The sequence below is a fragment of the Parasteatoda tepidariorum genome, chromosome 10 (assembly GCF_043381705.1).
Source record: "Parasteatoda tepidariorum isolate YZ-2023 chromosome 10, CAS_Ptep_4.0, whole genome shotgun sequence".
Taxonomy (NCBI): domain Eukaryota; kingdom Metazoa; phylum Arthropoda; class Arachnida; order Araneae; family Theridiidae; genus Parasteatoda; species Parasteatoda tepidariorum.
The window spans coordinates 26,312,541-26,329,409 of NC_092213.1; the positions used below are offsets into that span (position 1 = coordinate 26,312,541).

A 16,869-nucleotide genomic window follows, 5' to 3' on the forward strand; every position below is an offset into this window, starting at 1 on the left:
ATGTAAAAATATCATTTATGACATTTTTACAAGAGGAACAACAACAAAATTCACATTACTGAGGAGCAATAACATTAATTAATTGGCTTTAAAGGTAAATTGAGCAAAGTGGAATAATTAAGGTCAGCTAATGAGAAATTAATCTTGAGCTTGAATCATATATGTATCAATATGATACAGATTCCCAAAAAAAAAATATTTTATTTTTACACAGTTATAAATGAGTAATTACAACTTCTATTTCAAGTTACTTTGGTGCAAAATATATTAGAATTTTTTTTTTTAAATGTTTAATATCATTTATAGTAAACATTATTTAGAAACACCCTATTTAAGAACACTGACTAGCTCTTTCATTAAATTATTTATTTTAAAAATAAAACTCTATATATTCCGTACATTAAATATTAAGTAACTACTAAATTGCTAAAAGTCTTTTTTCTTCGAACGTCTAGTGTGTACTTTTGAAAATTTACGACGATTTGTTGGCGAACTAAAAGGCGAGCTTTGTGTTTCCTCAATCCATTCCTCTTGCAGAGTTTGTAGCATCTCTGGAGTAATGAGCCCTTTGTCTAGAAGTTCTTTTGTCAAACGGCCTTTTCCTAAAGATTTTTCTCTAAATCCTGATTCAAATTCAGTTGTGTCTAAGGCATTAGACTCTGATGATGCTACAAAAGAAAAACATATTGTCTAAATTTATTGAAAAAACTTACACACTATATCATAAACAGTGGCCAGGAAAACTCTATTTTTTTGTAGTTAACTACAACCATTTTTTTTTTATATGTTGTCATTACAAGTTACTTTTGAAATGTAATCTCTAATTATGAATTTACACTCTTGTTTAATATTTAAAAAAAAACAAAACAAAAAAAAAAACTAAAAGTTGAGAAAATATAAACATTGATTAAACCCTTTTTTTACTCTTTACGCCTTTCTTGACAGCTAATATTTAATTCAAGAAATACTAGAAAAGTTTTAAATATTCAATGCTCAAGTTAAATGAATAAATATATATAAAAAAAAAATATAGCAAAGTAAAATGCATTTTATTTTATCTACTGATAGAATTGTAAATCAGCACCAATCAGAAATTATTTACATTTTGAGCCTTATTTTTACTAAACATGTTAAAAGTAGTGGCCAGGTGTGTTTTTGCTAGGTTTTCTACTAACTACACTGCTTTTTTCAAAAAGTAACACATTATATAGTAGTGATTACAGTAGTTTCGTTACTTGTAGTTCTAATGACTGATCATAAATGGAGAGAAAAAAAAATTAATTATTTCAGCATAATAGTTTTTCTTTTTTAATTTTAAAACTTCGAATATATGCCAAGAATAAAGCAAGAAAGAAAAATCTTGGTTTGATTGGTATAAAAAAGACTATCAATTTTATCATTTTTTTTTCTCCAAATTAGTTGCATACAGCATACTCAAGTTGTATAGAACAGTAATAATTCAACGGCAAATCTTTTTGCAACTTAAAAAACTTGTGAGGGAAAAAAAAAAGGAATTCAGATTAAACCAGTTTACAAATCTTGCACATTCTTAACAAGTTTGTATGAATTACTTCAAATAAAAACATGATTTATCAACTTATATATGAAATATAAATTGTGTATTTTCAGAGAGTTTTATTATTGAGCTTTATGTAAAAATTTATGCTGAGATTTAAATTAAATTTGTTTAGTTTTTTTTTTCTTGAGCAAATAAGGCTAACCTGTTCTAATCTCAAGCAATGTGACCCATTTTTGTATTAATTTAATCGCGATATTTACACAGATAATTGCAAAATCATTACTGAATTTAAAACTGTCACAAAATGTATAGATGTTTTGACACTTCAGCCAGTCGTACAGAATTTTTTGATTTGTCTGCCTTATATTACAGACTTTGAGGGCAAGCATATTAAACATATAAACTAAATCTGATTTATAGTAGTGTAGTTGCTTTTAAAATTTGTTTTAAATGTTTAAATTCAATAATAATCCTATAGTTGGAGTATGAGACATAAAAACTATTACACTTAAAAATTAAATTTTTTAAACTTATGTCTTAATCTTAGAAAAAGGTTTATGAAACAAAATGCTTGCACCTTAAAAAAACAAAATGTATAAATGTTGCAGATTAAATTTTTTAAGGTTTCATCTCAACTCTGCTTTAATCGAAAAGTGTGATTAACCACATCATTTTTAACAAACTTGAAGTACAGTTAAAAATAGTTACAAAATTTATCTACTATTATAAGGGATTGTCAATAAAATATCACTCGGGATGATTTCGGGTCTTCCTCTTCCATGACAAAAATTATCATTTAGCTTTTTGAAATTTAAATTTAAAAAAAAAAATACATTTATAAATTAGGCAAACAATTGTAAAAACTGATATTAGAAATATTTCATACCATTTCTCCTATATGGGTAATGAGATTCACTGTCTTCACCTGCATCATTGCGACTGCTGGCTTGCAACAAATGAGTGATATTGAATACACCTTGTTGTATAAGCTCATCAAGTTCTTTTTGAATATCTCGAACGGGTGAACCATCAGGAAACAGATCCGGGAAACGATAACTAAAATTAAAAGTCAAACTTAGACAGTATTCAATATGGTATATGTTTATAACAAAAAGTATATCACACAACAAAGATACGTGTTATTTGGCATTTACATATGCTGCAATTTATGATCTTTAATAACCATAAAGATCTTTAACTGCCATTTCAAATGTACCTAAATAAATTGTGTAATTTCATTTGCTTTTAATATTTGCTATAATCTTTACAAATTATAGCAAATATTATCATTGTTGAGAATGAGAAAGACAAATATATGTAAGAAGTTTCGTCTGATAAATATTTAACTAGAAAACCTTTCTGGCAAATCAAACATAATAATTAATCTGAATTTATGTTAAAAAATGTAAAAATATAATTTGTAAAAATTGTCTTAATTATAAATGAGTTATGCAATAAAGCCCATTTTCAAAATTGAATTTTTTTTATGTCGTTTGATATATGCTATAAAGATGTTATTAAAGATAAACTTATAAATTAAAAAAAAATTTTTTTTTTTAGATATTTGCTTTTAAGAATTTTTATTTTACATAAAAGTTATCAAAACTGCTACTACCCAATTATTGTCCAGTTATAAATCTACACATTTCATTTTACTTTAAGTTTTCAAATTGATAAAAAAAAAATAAAAATGAGTGCAAATATTCCTCTGTTTAGTAATATTAAAAAATATAATCGTTGTCTTATGGGATTAGGATATTTTATTAACAGATAGAACATGCAGTCTAAAGCAAACTAATAGTAACGAAAAATTATGCATAACAAATATATGTCAATTTTTTTTTAAAATAAAGTTTAGGTATCATAGAAGTTGGATAATAAAAAATTAATAAATAATTGAACACCAAAGTAACAGAAATGAATGACAAGTCTTAGCAATCATACTATGCATAACAATTTTACACATTTATTGAAATAGGCTTAAAGATAATTAATATTTTTTACATAAACAAGACAGTATACTACTTTTGCCTAAGTGTTTTTTTTTTATGGTAAAAGTGTCATTGCTCTTTTTTCGCAAACAAAAACCATTTTTATTACTAAATAAGTTTTTTTTTGAACGAATGAATTAAATATTTTTTATCATGTTATTTCGAATATCAAACCTCCTCAATTTCTTTTGAAATTATGTAAGAACCAGTGGAGATGAAAAATAAACATTAGCATTTTTAAGAAAACAATAAAGAACAAGGGTGTTGCAGTCTCTTGACCAAATTAACCATACTTTTGCTGCAAATAACCATCCCTACACAAAATTATATATTATTAACATGTCTCTGTTATTTATAACAATTGTCACTCACCTCAGCCAAAGATATAAATCCAGAACATCAAAGACAGCTTCTTGATGCACTAAATCAGAAATATTTTGGGGTGATGAAAATGGCCAGCCTATTGTTCTGCAAAGTTTTTCAATTGTCAAAGGATCATTTTGACTGTATTGCCTAGAAAACTGGATGTTGATATAGGTAAGAGAAAATAAACAAATAGACTAACAAGTTATATTTATTTTATTTACAGGGTATCTGCTACATTTTAGATTTTCAAATTCATGACTTTTCATGATTTTCCATGACTAATTCCAAGAATTTTTCATGACTTAATGAAGTTACAATTTTCTCCGACTAAAACACAACAACAAATTTAAAAAAAAAAAAAAAGTTATAATAACATTCATTGAAATGATACATATAACCAAAACTGTTATACTCTGCATCTTCATACTTATAGATTTTAAATTTAAAAAACAGAGTAAAGAAAGAGTTGAAGCAATAAAATAGCTGAAAAAAATACAACAGCAAATAAATTTTTTTCTTCAGAAGTATATTCTAAAGATATTTCATGGGAAAAGAAAAAAATACTCATGATTTTTCTGCTCTCGTGTCGAAATTAAAAAAAAATCGACAATGACTGGCTTGCTTTAGCTGGAATTCGAAATTTTTATAATTAAAAAAAATAATATTAACAAAAATGTTGAAACCAAAGAAATTTAAAAGATAATTCGCCCTAGAAATGATGTTTTTTTCGTTCATTTTTTGAAAGAACACCATAATTTTTAAAGAGCATGATTTTAATAAAATATGACTGTGAGTTTTGATTTTGTTACAAATTCAGGTATTCGGAACATTGTGGGGGTAATTTTCATTTTAAAAATTAGATATTTCGGCAACCTAAATCCATGATTTTTTTTCATGGCAAATTTTGTTCAATACCGAAATTCATGACTTTCCAGGTGCACAGATACCCTGTATTTATGAGTTTTTGCAAAATAAGTAGGAAAAGGTTAATATTCAAGCTGTTATAAATTAGTCTAGAATCATTTTTATAACATCAGAAAGATGATCAATTTTTAATATTCATGCTGTGCAAAAATACCAAGTCAGTGACTATTATTCTTGAATTCTTTTTTTCTTTCCCTATAATTATGCATAAATTTTAATTTAACAAATTGTTTCGTTAGAAATGTTAACTACCACAAAACGTTCATTTGTTTTAAATGTAAAAGAAAAAAAATAATGTATCATTCACATAATCAACACTGCAATTCAATTAAAACAAGTATGTAAAAAACTAAACTTTGAACTTCTATTTTTTCTTAAATAGAAGCGAGATATATTTATAACTTCGATTATTAAAATTAAGATATTTATAGCAGATATAATTAAATAATGCTTTAAAGTCATAATATGAAAAAGAATTAAGTATGGAGGGACCAGATATCGTGTCATTAAAATAATTCATAAGATTAATTTATAACTTATGAGAGTTTTATTTATCTAAATTAGCGAACAAAGCACAAAAATGATTTAAAAAAAAGAAGTAATAAAATAAATTTTGCCAAATGCTAAAATTTTATATCAAAATATTATAAAAAAATCTTTAGAATGCAGATTAAAAAAAGGTGTTTCAAGCTTACTTGAAAATACATACAAATTTGAATAAGTGTTTGGAAAGAATAGAATTTTTAATTAAAGATTGTTTTTTATTTCTATATTACAAACCGATATTTAACGCATGGTGATTTAACTAAATGGGGAATAAAAATTTAACCATGCATTTAAGGATAAACAACTATTTTTATGCATACAACAACCAATATATAAACAACTAATCACTAGGTCACAATAACTTGGTGGCTGTAACTCAATCAGTAACTTACTCTTAACGGAGTACAACTAAAAACATATTTTTTATTTTATTTTCTTTCATATTTTTAGTAAAGACAATTTGAGAGAACTACTTTTCTGTCAAGGATTGTGCATCTTTAATTAAAATAAATAAATAAATAATAATAATTACTTTTTGAAACATTGTGCAAACATATAATTGCCTCCTATTGATTGGTGCACAGCAAAAAACATAGCGTGCTCTTAAAGGCAGTGGTATTCCTTGAATCATATCAGCTAAAGCTTTGAATCCTTCTGTATCACACATGAAATAAGATGAGCTATTTATCACACAGAGGCTATTGAAGATATCCTAAGAGAAAAACATTGTTAAGTTTGTATTAGACAGGAAAATATGCATTCATAAATTTGTTTTAAAAACAAATTAATTGATAAATTGTGCTTAGTAAGAAAAAATGTTTTTTTTTGTTTTTGTTTTTTACCGAGCAGCATGATTAAAATTCATTTGTATTTTTAAAAGTTTAATTTATAGTTTAGAATGAGTATCCAATTAATTAGAGAAAGAATTAAATAAGATAGAAAGAAATTTACAGTAGTTATGGATGATATCAAAATTTTTATATGACAATATATTGTCAGGAAATATCAATATTTTATGATATATCATGATATCTTTCAAGGTTTATTAAACATTATTATTAATTTTACATTGGAAAATATTTTCATTATCAAAATGAAATTTATTATCATTCGTGATATCTTATTTGATAATTATATTTAATTCACATGACATTATCACATTCAATATTTATTGTAAATTCAATAATTAAAATATAGAATGTGTTTATTGTTAGGTATGGTATTCATGATATAATATATATTAGTACAAGAATAAATCTTGTAATATATATGTGATGCCACAATTGGCATTACATATTTATTTTCTATCCTTTTAAAATATCTTTCATTACTTAAGCTTATTTTTATTAATAGAATTACATTTAAAATAAATCAAAGACTTAATCTTCTAATATGAGAAGAAAATATTTATTCTTCTCTTATAGATCAATGTAACGGATACTTTTTATTTCATTACTAATGCAGACATATTAATTCACTGTTGCCTCTAATCGAAAACAAAAATCTATTTAAAACTTTTTATTCTAAATCGCTAAATGTTTCAGTTGCATGGTTGTAATAATTCTCATAAATTTGTTGGCGACTCGTGATCGCCAAGGTATTCTTTTAAAGCCAATATTGATATGCTGGTTGTCTTTGTTTTGGCTATGTTATATTTTGATAATTGGCCAATTTTTGATCTCTTGCCCATACTTTCTGTGTCCGTTGGGAACAATTGTATTCACTTTTAATTTCAAAATTGTGGAGACTGGGAGTGTCCCCAGTCTCAATTCCTAACCGTCAGAAATGATATTCTGGCTGTATGATCTCTCAATAAGAGAGTATTCTGATTTCATCCCTTTAAGGGATTTTCTTTCTTTGGATGAAGAAATGGCCATTCTCTATATCACCAATTATGCTTAATAAAATCTAAATTTCACTAAACAATTTGTTTATTCTTTCCTGGAGACTGTTAATTGTTTAATCCATTCATTAATGGCCAAAATGAACAATCATGAAAAGTTATTTTCCACTATACGAATATTAGCGGCTACTGGTGGAGAACAACTTCCGCCATAATCATTATTGTGACACTTAAAAAATATCAATATTTCATGATATATCACTGGTTATCTACAGGTAAACTATAGACTGTTCAGCAAGAACTGATAGCAAACTTAAACAAAGTCACCGGACGCTTGGCATAACCGTTGGCCTAAGTTAAGACAAGCAGAGTGAATTTGACCAACAGAAACGCTAAGATAAGAAAAGAATCACTAACTTAGCAAGGAACTGGTAGATGTAGGTAATGTTGACAATAAGCAATAACCCTATATCTTTATTTTCCCTATCAGTTCTCGCCGAACAGTGTATTGATACTTTTAAGCTACATAGAATTAATCTATAAATATCTAGGATTAGAAACACTGGCTAGAGTTTTAAACATCTCTTTATAATATTTTGCATAAATACTAACATCAAGTTCTTAATTAAAATAATCAAAAAGTAATTTCTTTTGAATGAGTGCGGACTGCTGAATCATGCTATCTTCCAAACAAATATACATTCTGGTTTATATAAATGGATTTTATCGAATCGAAGCTGATTGACTACAAAACTAGTTCAAAATTTAAAAGAAAGATCAAGATTCTTTCCATTTCAGGCATGCGAGTGGATGGCTCTGAAAAATTATAATTGTCCGGCAATTAGTCTACACTTTACTTTAACAAAGCTAAAATGCCTAAACAAAATGTAAATTACAAATCAATTACTCTACAATTAATTAGAAATTTAAATAAAGCTAAACATGTTTTGAATTGTCACACATTAGAGTGCATGACTGTAAAAACCATAAACATAACCTTAATAATTTAGGCTGAATACAGTTAAGCAGCACAAGGAAAACAAAAACCACTAACTTAGACATACTTAAAATCTAAATGTCTGTATAAATAATATTTTCATATCAAAATGTTCCTTAAACAATTCTCTAAAAATGTCTGATATTTCATATTTTTCATTCAATAGTTTTTACTATATGAGAGTGAGAAGCATACACAGTTAATTTTTTTGTTGTTTTTTGTAAAGTCATGGTAGCAACTGTTTTTTCTTCTTCTTTTGAATGATTTAGAGATACAGTTTAGCTAGAACAGAATGATATTAATATCTTACAATTATGTTGGAGAGTGTTGCTTGTGGCAAATGATAAGCAAATTCTTCTATTTGATCTGCAGTGGGGTGTAACCCAGCTTTTTCCAGAACTTGGTTTTCTTTGCTCATTAACTTCGTCAGGGTATCAAGATCCTCAGCTCGATAAGTTGTGACATAACCTTCTGAAAATTGAGTATTGAATCTACCAGCCCTTCCACCAATCTGTAAAGCTTGGGAAATGGATATAGTATCGATTTCTTTTTCTCCTTTCTCATTTATAACAGGTTTCATTAGGGAATAAAATATAATTCGCCTGATACTCCTGAAAAATAATGTTTAAAAAATTGGTATGGCAGTTATTACTCTAGGAACAAATTTTTCGTTACATTTATACAAAAACTAAATTCAGGTGAAGGGATTTCAAATCTAAAATTAGTTTTGCTCCGAAAGGTATACTATTTTCTTTAAAAAAATTACATGTTTCCACCAACTTAACATTTGTTACTCATATAAAATGATAAATTTTATGTTATCATGCAGCAAAAAGAGTGTCTTTTTAAATGACATACATATAGCAGAATTAGAAAAAAAAGAAAAAAAACTTTATGTACACGGGAAAAAAATTAGTTAATAGAGATATTCTGATTAAAGAGGTTCCAACAATCGATGCTCAAGGGCAGTGTTCCTCAGCCTTTTTATTACCGTGGACCTGTTAACGTTTGATAATTTTACCGCAGCCTNGGGGGGGGGGGGCGAGACGTTGATTGCTTGTATTTTTTATTTATTAATTTAAATTTAATTGTATTTAAACATGCCTTCAAAATAAAATACAGTTGCACCAAAAAATAAATATAAAGGGATTTAACATTTTAACTTACTAGAACGTTAAATCAATGAGAACCCAGAGCTTGTTTCTTTGCAATGAGATGGTTCCATTTGGGGGCAATCGAAGACAACGATAGATTACAAACATTATAAAATTTATGTCACTACCTTCGGAGCCCCTTTTTTTAAATAAATAAAATTTTAATGGAACACTGATATTTTTAATTTGGGGTATAAACCTAGGAATTTAAATTTAGTTTAATTGAAATGGGCGGCCCGGTACACCGGACCGCATATCAAATCCCGAGCCGCGGTACCGCGGGTTGGGGAACACTGCTCTAGGGTACCTTATTGAAATACAGATGAGTTCAGATTATCCATGGAATTAGGTGACAAGAGCATCTCAGACAACAGAAATTGTGGATAATCAGAAAAAACTCAAAAAGTAAGGTCGAAATATGAAAAATAGTTTTAAAATTTATTCATTCATAAGTGTACATTTTAAATATACATCTTTGCTTTATTTCTACTGAAACAATGAATGGTAAAGGAAAAATTAGTACATGCTTATTTCATATAAGCATACATAAAAGTGGGAAAAAAATACACTTTTTTGAAGGAAAAAAAAAATTCGATGATAGATCACTTTAATTGAAATTTTTTTTGTGGAATTCGAGGATAATCAGGGCTTCACTGTACCAATGAAGATCTACATAGCTTTAAAATTGTCAAGAGTCATTCTGAAAACACTGAAAATTTTGGGTGTGAAACATGTTACGACCAGTTGTAAGGTATGGGAATAGCATCAAAAGTTTTTCTTTTTTTGTCAATCATAAAATAATTTTTTTTTTTAAAATAAGAAAAGAGGTTCATTAAACGCCTTCCAGTTGATTCATCATTCTCTTAAGTAGAAGGAGAATGGTTATATTTTATTGAAACAGTTATAAAAAATAGTAAGAAACAGAGAAAACATTATATAAAAAAAGTTTAAATAGTGAAATTATTTAGCTCTTTAAAGAAAAATATACTTACAGATTTAAACCCATGCCAATGGCATCAGTAGCTACTAAAATTTTACATGGATGATTAGGATCATTGAATTTTTTTGCTTGGGCTAATTTTGTACCTAAAAATTAAGAAATTTTGAGACATTGAGTACTAACTAACTACATGATTGTTAGCTGATGTTTTAAAAGAAAGTACCTGGGGGAAGTCCACCATAAATTACAGCACATTCAAAGCCTTTTTTGTCCAATTCTAAACTAACATTGAAGATGTCATTTTTGTTAAAACATACAATACAGTCTCCTGGTTGAATATTATTTAAATCCACTAAAAATAATAAATGAAGGAAAACATTTAATAAAAAATAGAAAGGAACTAACTCATTAAAAATTAAATAAATATAATATACTAGAAATCTATCTTTAGCTTACTTAAAGACAAATTATACTTACTCAAGGCTCTATTTTCTAAGGTTAAAGGTGTAAGTCTTTCATATCTTCTGATCTAAAAATATAACATAGATTAGTATATTGCATGAGGTAAACTATTCCTGCAAATAAACCTAGAATATATTTCATTATATGAAAATATCACATTAAATCACTATCAAAATGAAGCAATGTAATTAAATTACTAAAGCCAATATTATTATACATTCAAAGTAACCATTATTAGCTACAATACATTTATGACACAGGTTGCACAGCTACTGATGATTCTCAATTTATGCTTCTTTCAAAATTACTTGAAAAACCACTGTTACAGGTTGTGAGGTGAGTGTTATCGACAATGTCAACTTTCATTTATCTAAAGGTACCCCAAGATAGAATCTAGTTAACATGTCTTATATAAAAGTGAATTGGAATTATATAATTGTAGTGGTAGTTACACTACAATACTCTCCCACCAGAATTTTATCTGCAATAGAATTCGATGAATGGGTATCACTAGTTGATTAGTTGCTGTTATGCAAAAGGATGAGAGAACTGTATTAAGATTACCGGGCCTTGAGTGCTAGCCGTGAAAGCTATATCAAGATCACAGTTGTATGCGTGGATAATCCTGTGTTGCTATTAGCAGTGAAGTGTGTACGAGCTACGGTGGTGTGTGATTGAGACTGAGTAACAACAGTTCAGGGAGGACAATGTCACAGTCACAAATAGCAAGTCAACTGATCAGTGTGTAGCCTCTACCGAAGTAGGCGTATTCAAATCAAAATGGGCATTACTGTCAAGTTAGGCATGTTCACATCACGTCTGAAAGTCACCAAAGTGGGGTTGGGTAACCAACCATGTCAACCACCATCTATCAAAGGGTAACTCCAGATAGTATCGAGTTAACATGTCTTATATACTAGTGAATTGAAATTGTATAATTTTAGTGGTAGTTACACTACAAGGTTGTTAGATAGTTACTTGAATGATAAAGATCACCCAAGTATTCATCAAGTACTACGAAATTCAGGGGCCTACGAAAAACTTGGGAGAAAAAAATTTGTTGACAAAAATAATTTAGCTATAAAAACAACAAGTGTATTTTGCACAAAATTATGAAGATACAAATAAAAATATAATATTTTTCGGTAATAAATTGTTTTGCAGAATCTTATGATCTAATATATTACTTTTTTGCGATTTTTGGATTCAACGAAATCTTGTATTATGCTGTCGAATTCCAAACTACGCAAAATGTCGTATTCAATAGACATAAGTGCGAGCGATGCCAAACGATCTTGATTCATTGTTGAACNGATGAGACTACTTTTATGTGCTCGGATGGCAGGTTTTAAAAAACGGAATAACAGAAATTCAGGAAAAATTATTTGAGGGTCGGGAAGTGTTTCCATATCTGATGTTGAGAATTGCTCATCAGCTAGAGATTATTAATTTTTTTTTTGTACGCAAGACGAAGAGTAATGAAAAATAACAAATTTTTTGCTACTACATAATATTTTTCAGTCATTTATTTGAATAATGTGTAAAAGTAGGGAGGAGTTAAGGAACCATTAGTTAAACTGCCTGCGTAACGGATAAACCGAAACTTCGGTCCCTTGAAGGTTCACTATAGCGGGGGTTTGACTGTATAAAGCTTAAACTTTCTAAAAATTTATGATAGTACTAAACAGATTTGTAAGAAACTGGGTTTGAAGAATCCCAGCCCATGTAAGTTTTTCATCAAAAACTTGGGGGTTTTTGATGAAAGCAAAATTTTTTATTTTCAAAAGTACAGTAGAGCGCCGATTATCCGAACTGCTCGGGACCGAGCGTGGTTCGGATAATGAAAAGTTCGGATAATTGGAAAGTTGTTTAAAATCTAGTTTAAATGATTATTATTTATGCTCTAACTTCCCTTTTCTCACTTTTTCCAGGCTTAGAACTGGCAGTACTATTTAAAATAGCTCTGGCGTGTTTAAAAATTTTTTTTCAGCAATTTTTCTATCGTTTTTATTTATTTACTTCCTTTTTTTCCCATTTTGAATTTTTTTGTCAATTACCGATTTAAACCTTCTTTGTCTATTTTCCATTTCAAAAGAAATTCAGTAAAGACTTTTGTTTTAAAGAAGATGCTCTTTTTTGAGAAGCCTTTATTCTTTTTAACTAAATCAACTGAACTGGATCAGCATCATTTTGACGTTCTAGACTGTCAAAATGAAGCTCGCATTCTTGGAAAACAATTTTAAGTTGAAGAGGGCTAAAAGGGTTTGTAGGTTTAACTGTATGTATAGCTACTATAAGAAAACTGCGAAAAAGGTTGTAAATTAAATATGGTCATTAAATGTAGTGGATATTATTTATTCTTCTGAATTTAGAATTGTCGATAAGTTAAGAAGTTCTAAATTTGAAAAAAGGGGAAAAAAACGAATTGGGACATAGTTCGGATAATTGGACGTTCGGATAATAAGGGTTCGGATAATCGGCGCTCTACTGTATATATAACTTATACTCTAATATATTCCTCCATAACTCTATTGTTAATATATATTTTAGTAGATTTATTGAATACTTTCAATAAGTCTATTGTTACAGTTTCAATTCAATTTTCAGGAATACCAATGTATGCTCATGAAGCAATGAAATAATATCATGCTTGAAGCAATGAACGTATCCATTAAGCAATGTATTCATATCATATCATGCTGAAATTTTTGGCAAGTTTTAATTTCACTGAAACTAATTACAAAAAGTAAATTTCAAACTTTAAGAACTATACTTGCTATTAAAACTTATTGACCCTAACAGAAAAGAAGAGATGAAAATAATTTTCATTTTTATAACAAATTACAGTCATACAAACTTAATACATGTGAATATTTAACCAATGCTCATACCTCAAGTTCTTCCCCACAAGAATTTGCTATATCTCTTACAAGATCAATTGCAGCTTCTTCACCACAAATATGAATTTCATCAGCATCAATACCTAAAAGTGCTCGGGTCCAAGCCCAGCCTCTACCTTGATCTTTAATCATTTGAATTTCATCAATAACTGCTACTTCATCTGAAAATATATTTGTAGCATATTAAGCAAATTCTTTTTTTTTTTTGTCATAAAGAAAATTTCTTAGAACAACAAATATCCTATAACTGTTTAAGAAATCTTAATTATCCTGTTATACAAATTTATGAAAACACCTTAGAACATGAAAGAGCAGTTAAACTATTCAAAACATACAACTTTATAATAGAAAATTAATAAGTTAAACACCAATTTTAATTAAAATTACTTTCTTAAACATCACTCTAAATATAGAGCAAGGAATTATGATACATTCTATTTCATGAATACATAATATACTCCATCTTATACACAATATACTTTATCTTATGAATACAATACGCTATTAATTTATAACATCTTAGTCATGCTAAATCACTTAACCATTTTTAATTCTAACTACAAAAATGTTGACCCAGGAGGTTGGTTCTAAGCATAATAGAAAAATTAATGTGTTTATCCTGAATATCTTTCAATTAAGTAAACTCAGAAATAGGCACTAGGCCTGATTTTAAGCTTTGGAATCAGGTCAAGGACTATTCTTCTAAATAGATAACTCATCCTGAGCTAATTTAGGAAGAATAAATATACAGTTTAATGTCAGCCTATCTTAAAAAAAATAATACTCAATAATATTAGTCCTAATATACCAAAAAATGCACATAAATGGAATTTACTTTGCCTAACTGGTCACCTTAATTCTAGCAAACAAATTAATAATATAGAGAAGGACTTACATTTTTTATCAGCAGATACCATTTCTATAGTACATGCTACATGGTTAGCTTCTTTATTTTCAGGTAAAACAGTTTTTCTTTCTTCTCCTGTAACTAAATCACACGGTGTTCCCTATAAGTGAAAAATCAAAGTTTTACTATTTTTTTTTAGTTAGTAAAAGAAAAAAGCAAAAAAAAAAAAATAGCTTGTTGCAATTTCGAGTATGTCTAACGATAACGTGACAGCTATCTATTGTTGTCCGAGGATTTTTATAGGCTGGAAAATCACGTGGTAGGATCCAGTTTTTCCTAATTTATTTCCATATTGTTTTAGTTGTCATCAGCATAAAATTAACAAAAGTTATGTAATAAATGGAAATTTATTTATTTATTTTTTCTTGATCAATACTTTTAAAGATGGGTTACTTTTCAGCGGAAATAATTCGCCTATTTCATCAATAGATTGCTGCACTGCTTAGCTCTGCTTATTTTCGAATTCTTGTGAGTGTTTATGGTGTATAACATGATTTGCCTCCAGGTGGTACCACCATTATAAATTTGAATTATCCTTTTAAACAAGGATTTTTGGGTTGAATTATGTGTATTTAAGTTTATTTATATTTAATTAGTATTGTTTCATCATTCTTATAATGTATTATTTAATTTGTGACTGTTTTTTTCATGGAACTTTTTTCTGTTGTGACGTTCACTAGTTGCGCTTTTGCTTGCGGGACGAAAACGGGTCAGTCCGAGATTCATGACACGAGAATAAAAAGGTGGTGAAGAATGGCTGAGAGATGATGGACAAAGACAGAACTGCTGAGAGGATGATGAATTAAAGTTGGAGTCGCTGAAAAGTATGAACTAGGTCGGAGCCCCTGAGTGGATGAGCTGGAATTTTGAGCAAGGTTAAGCCGAAGCCGCTAAGTTGATGACTGAAAGTGATGAGCTGAGTTCCGGAGCCGCTATGTTCGAATCTCTTTGTCAACCCAGAGCGTCTCAATGCATAAAGTCCGTTGTCCCACAATTGCTAACTGCCTTACTAGAAGGAAGTACAAAGAATTTTGAAGTGTTGGAGTGCTGTTTATCAAAAGATGGAATGTTGACATGATCCACGAGTCTGGCGGCAATACCGGTGGGGATTCCAGGGATTTGGTCCGCAATTTGATTTGAATTTATAAACTCTAAGTTCGCTTTTAGTACAGTTTTAAAAGAATAATTTACCATGACTTTTCATTGTTTCTACTACATTTTAAGATAAGCCTTTTATTTGTAATCGTGTTTACAGGATTCAGAGAATATTGTGATCTATATTTTTAATTGATTTTAGTAGATTTTAAGATAAGTGTGCCTTTTATTCTTAATTGTTTTTTTCTTCCTAGATTTGGGGCAATAGAATATTGAGCCTTAGATTTTTAATTGCATTTTATTGAAAAGATAATTTTGTGTTGATAAATTTTAAACTTGAAGTAACGTATAATTTGGAAATATATAACTACTTTATAGAGTTTGGAAATGTTTTGAGTGTGTTTTTGTTTGAAAAATTGAGTTTTAATAAAATTGGTTGTAAATGTTAAATGTTTCAAGCAATTCCTTTGTTGAACCTGGGAACCTTTAAGGGTGACAGTACAGTTATAAAGGTATTGTTTTTCTATAAGTATTTGTGTATCTCTAATTTAAAGTTATTTTCCTTTACAGCTATTATTACGCTTTGAATTTTAGAGTTTAAAATTAAGAGAATTAATTATTTTTATTTTATTATTATTATAATGTAATTATGCGCTACATTTTAAGATAAAGTTGTTTAGAAAGGTAGTCTAATATTATTAACCATTTTACAATAATTATTTTTGTGCAAATAACATTAATATACTGCTATAAAATACAGTTAAAGAGACCTGTTAAATGATTTAAAACTTAATGATCAGCTTCATGCATGATAAGATGTAAGCAAAAATTGTATTTAATATATTCGAAAATATTAAATTAATAAATTAATAATAAAAATATTAAATTGCGAAAATATTAAATTACGGTTGTGAACTCATCAAAATTGTTTGAACAATATAAATGTTATTTTAAAAAATGATTACTCAGAAAAATAACTTCTGTTCATCAATCGATCTAAATATGTATAATACTAATAGATAATAATATTTGGACGTGGGACGAGGCAGAAACGTTAGCAAACAGAATTCCTTTCATCACATATATGTTACTTGAATAATTTTAATGTAAGTTGAAAAACTGCTTTCTGCCAAGAAATGACAATTATTGCAAAGCAATCATCAGGATTGGTGAGTGGCAGAGAAAGCTAGAATATATATTATATATATATATATATATACATATA

At 28.2% G+C, this 16,869-nt stretch overlaps 1 protein-coding gene across 1 annotated transcript in view; it reads right to left on the bottom strand.

Annotated features, from left to right (window-relative positions):
- Positions 1-351: 351 nt before the first annotated feature.
- The window catches only part of LOC107441750 (Suv3 helicase), a gene marked incomplete at its 5' end in the record, with an annotated part of 19,821 nt that continues 3,303 nt past the window's right edge, over positions 352-16,869 (bottom strand). The window contains 10 exon segments of the mRNA XM_043046033.2: positions 352-668; positions 2,406-2,575; positions 3,883-4,031; positions 5,879-6,058; positions 8,497-8,797; positions 10,333-10,426; positions 10,504-10,632; positions 10,758-10,809; positions 13,634-13,803; positions 14,538-14,649. Coding sequence (XP_042901967.2) covers positions 427-668; positions 2,406-2,575; positions 3,883-4,031; positions 5,879-6,058; positions 8,497-8,797; positions 10,333-10,426; positions 10,504-10,632; positions 10,758-10,809; positions 13,634-13,803; positions 14,538-14,649 — 1,599 coding nt within the window.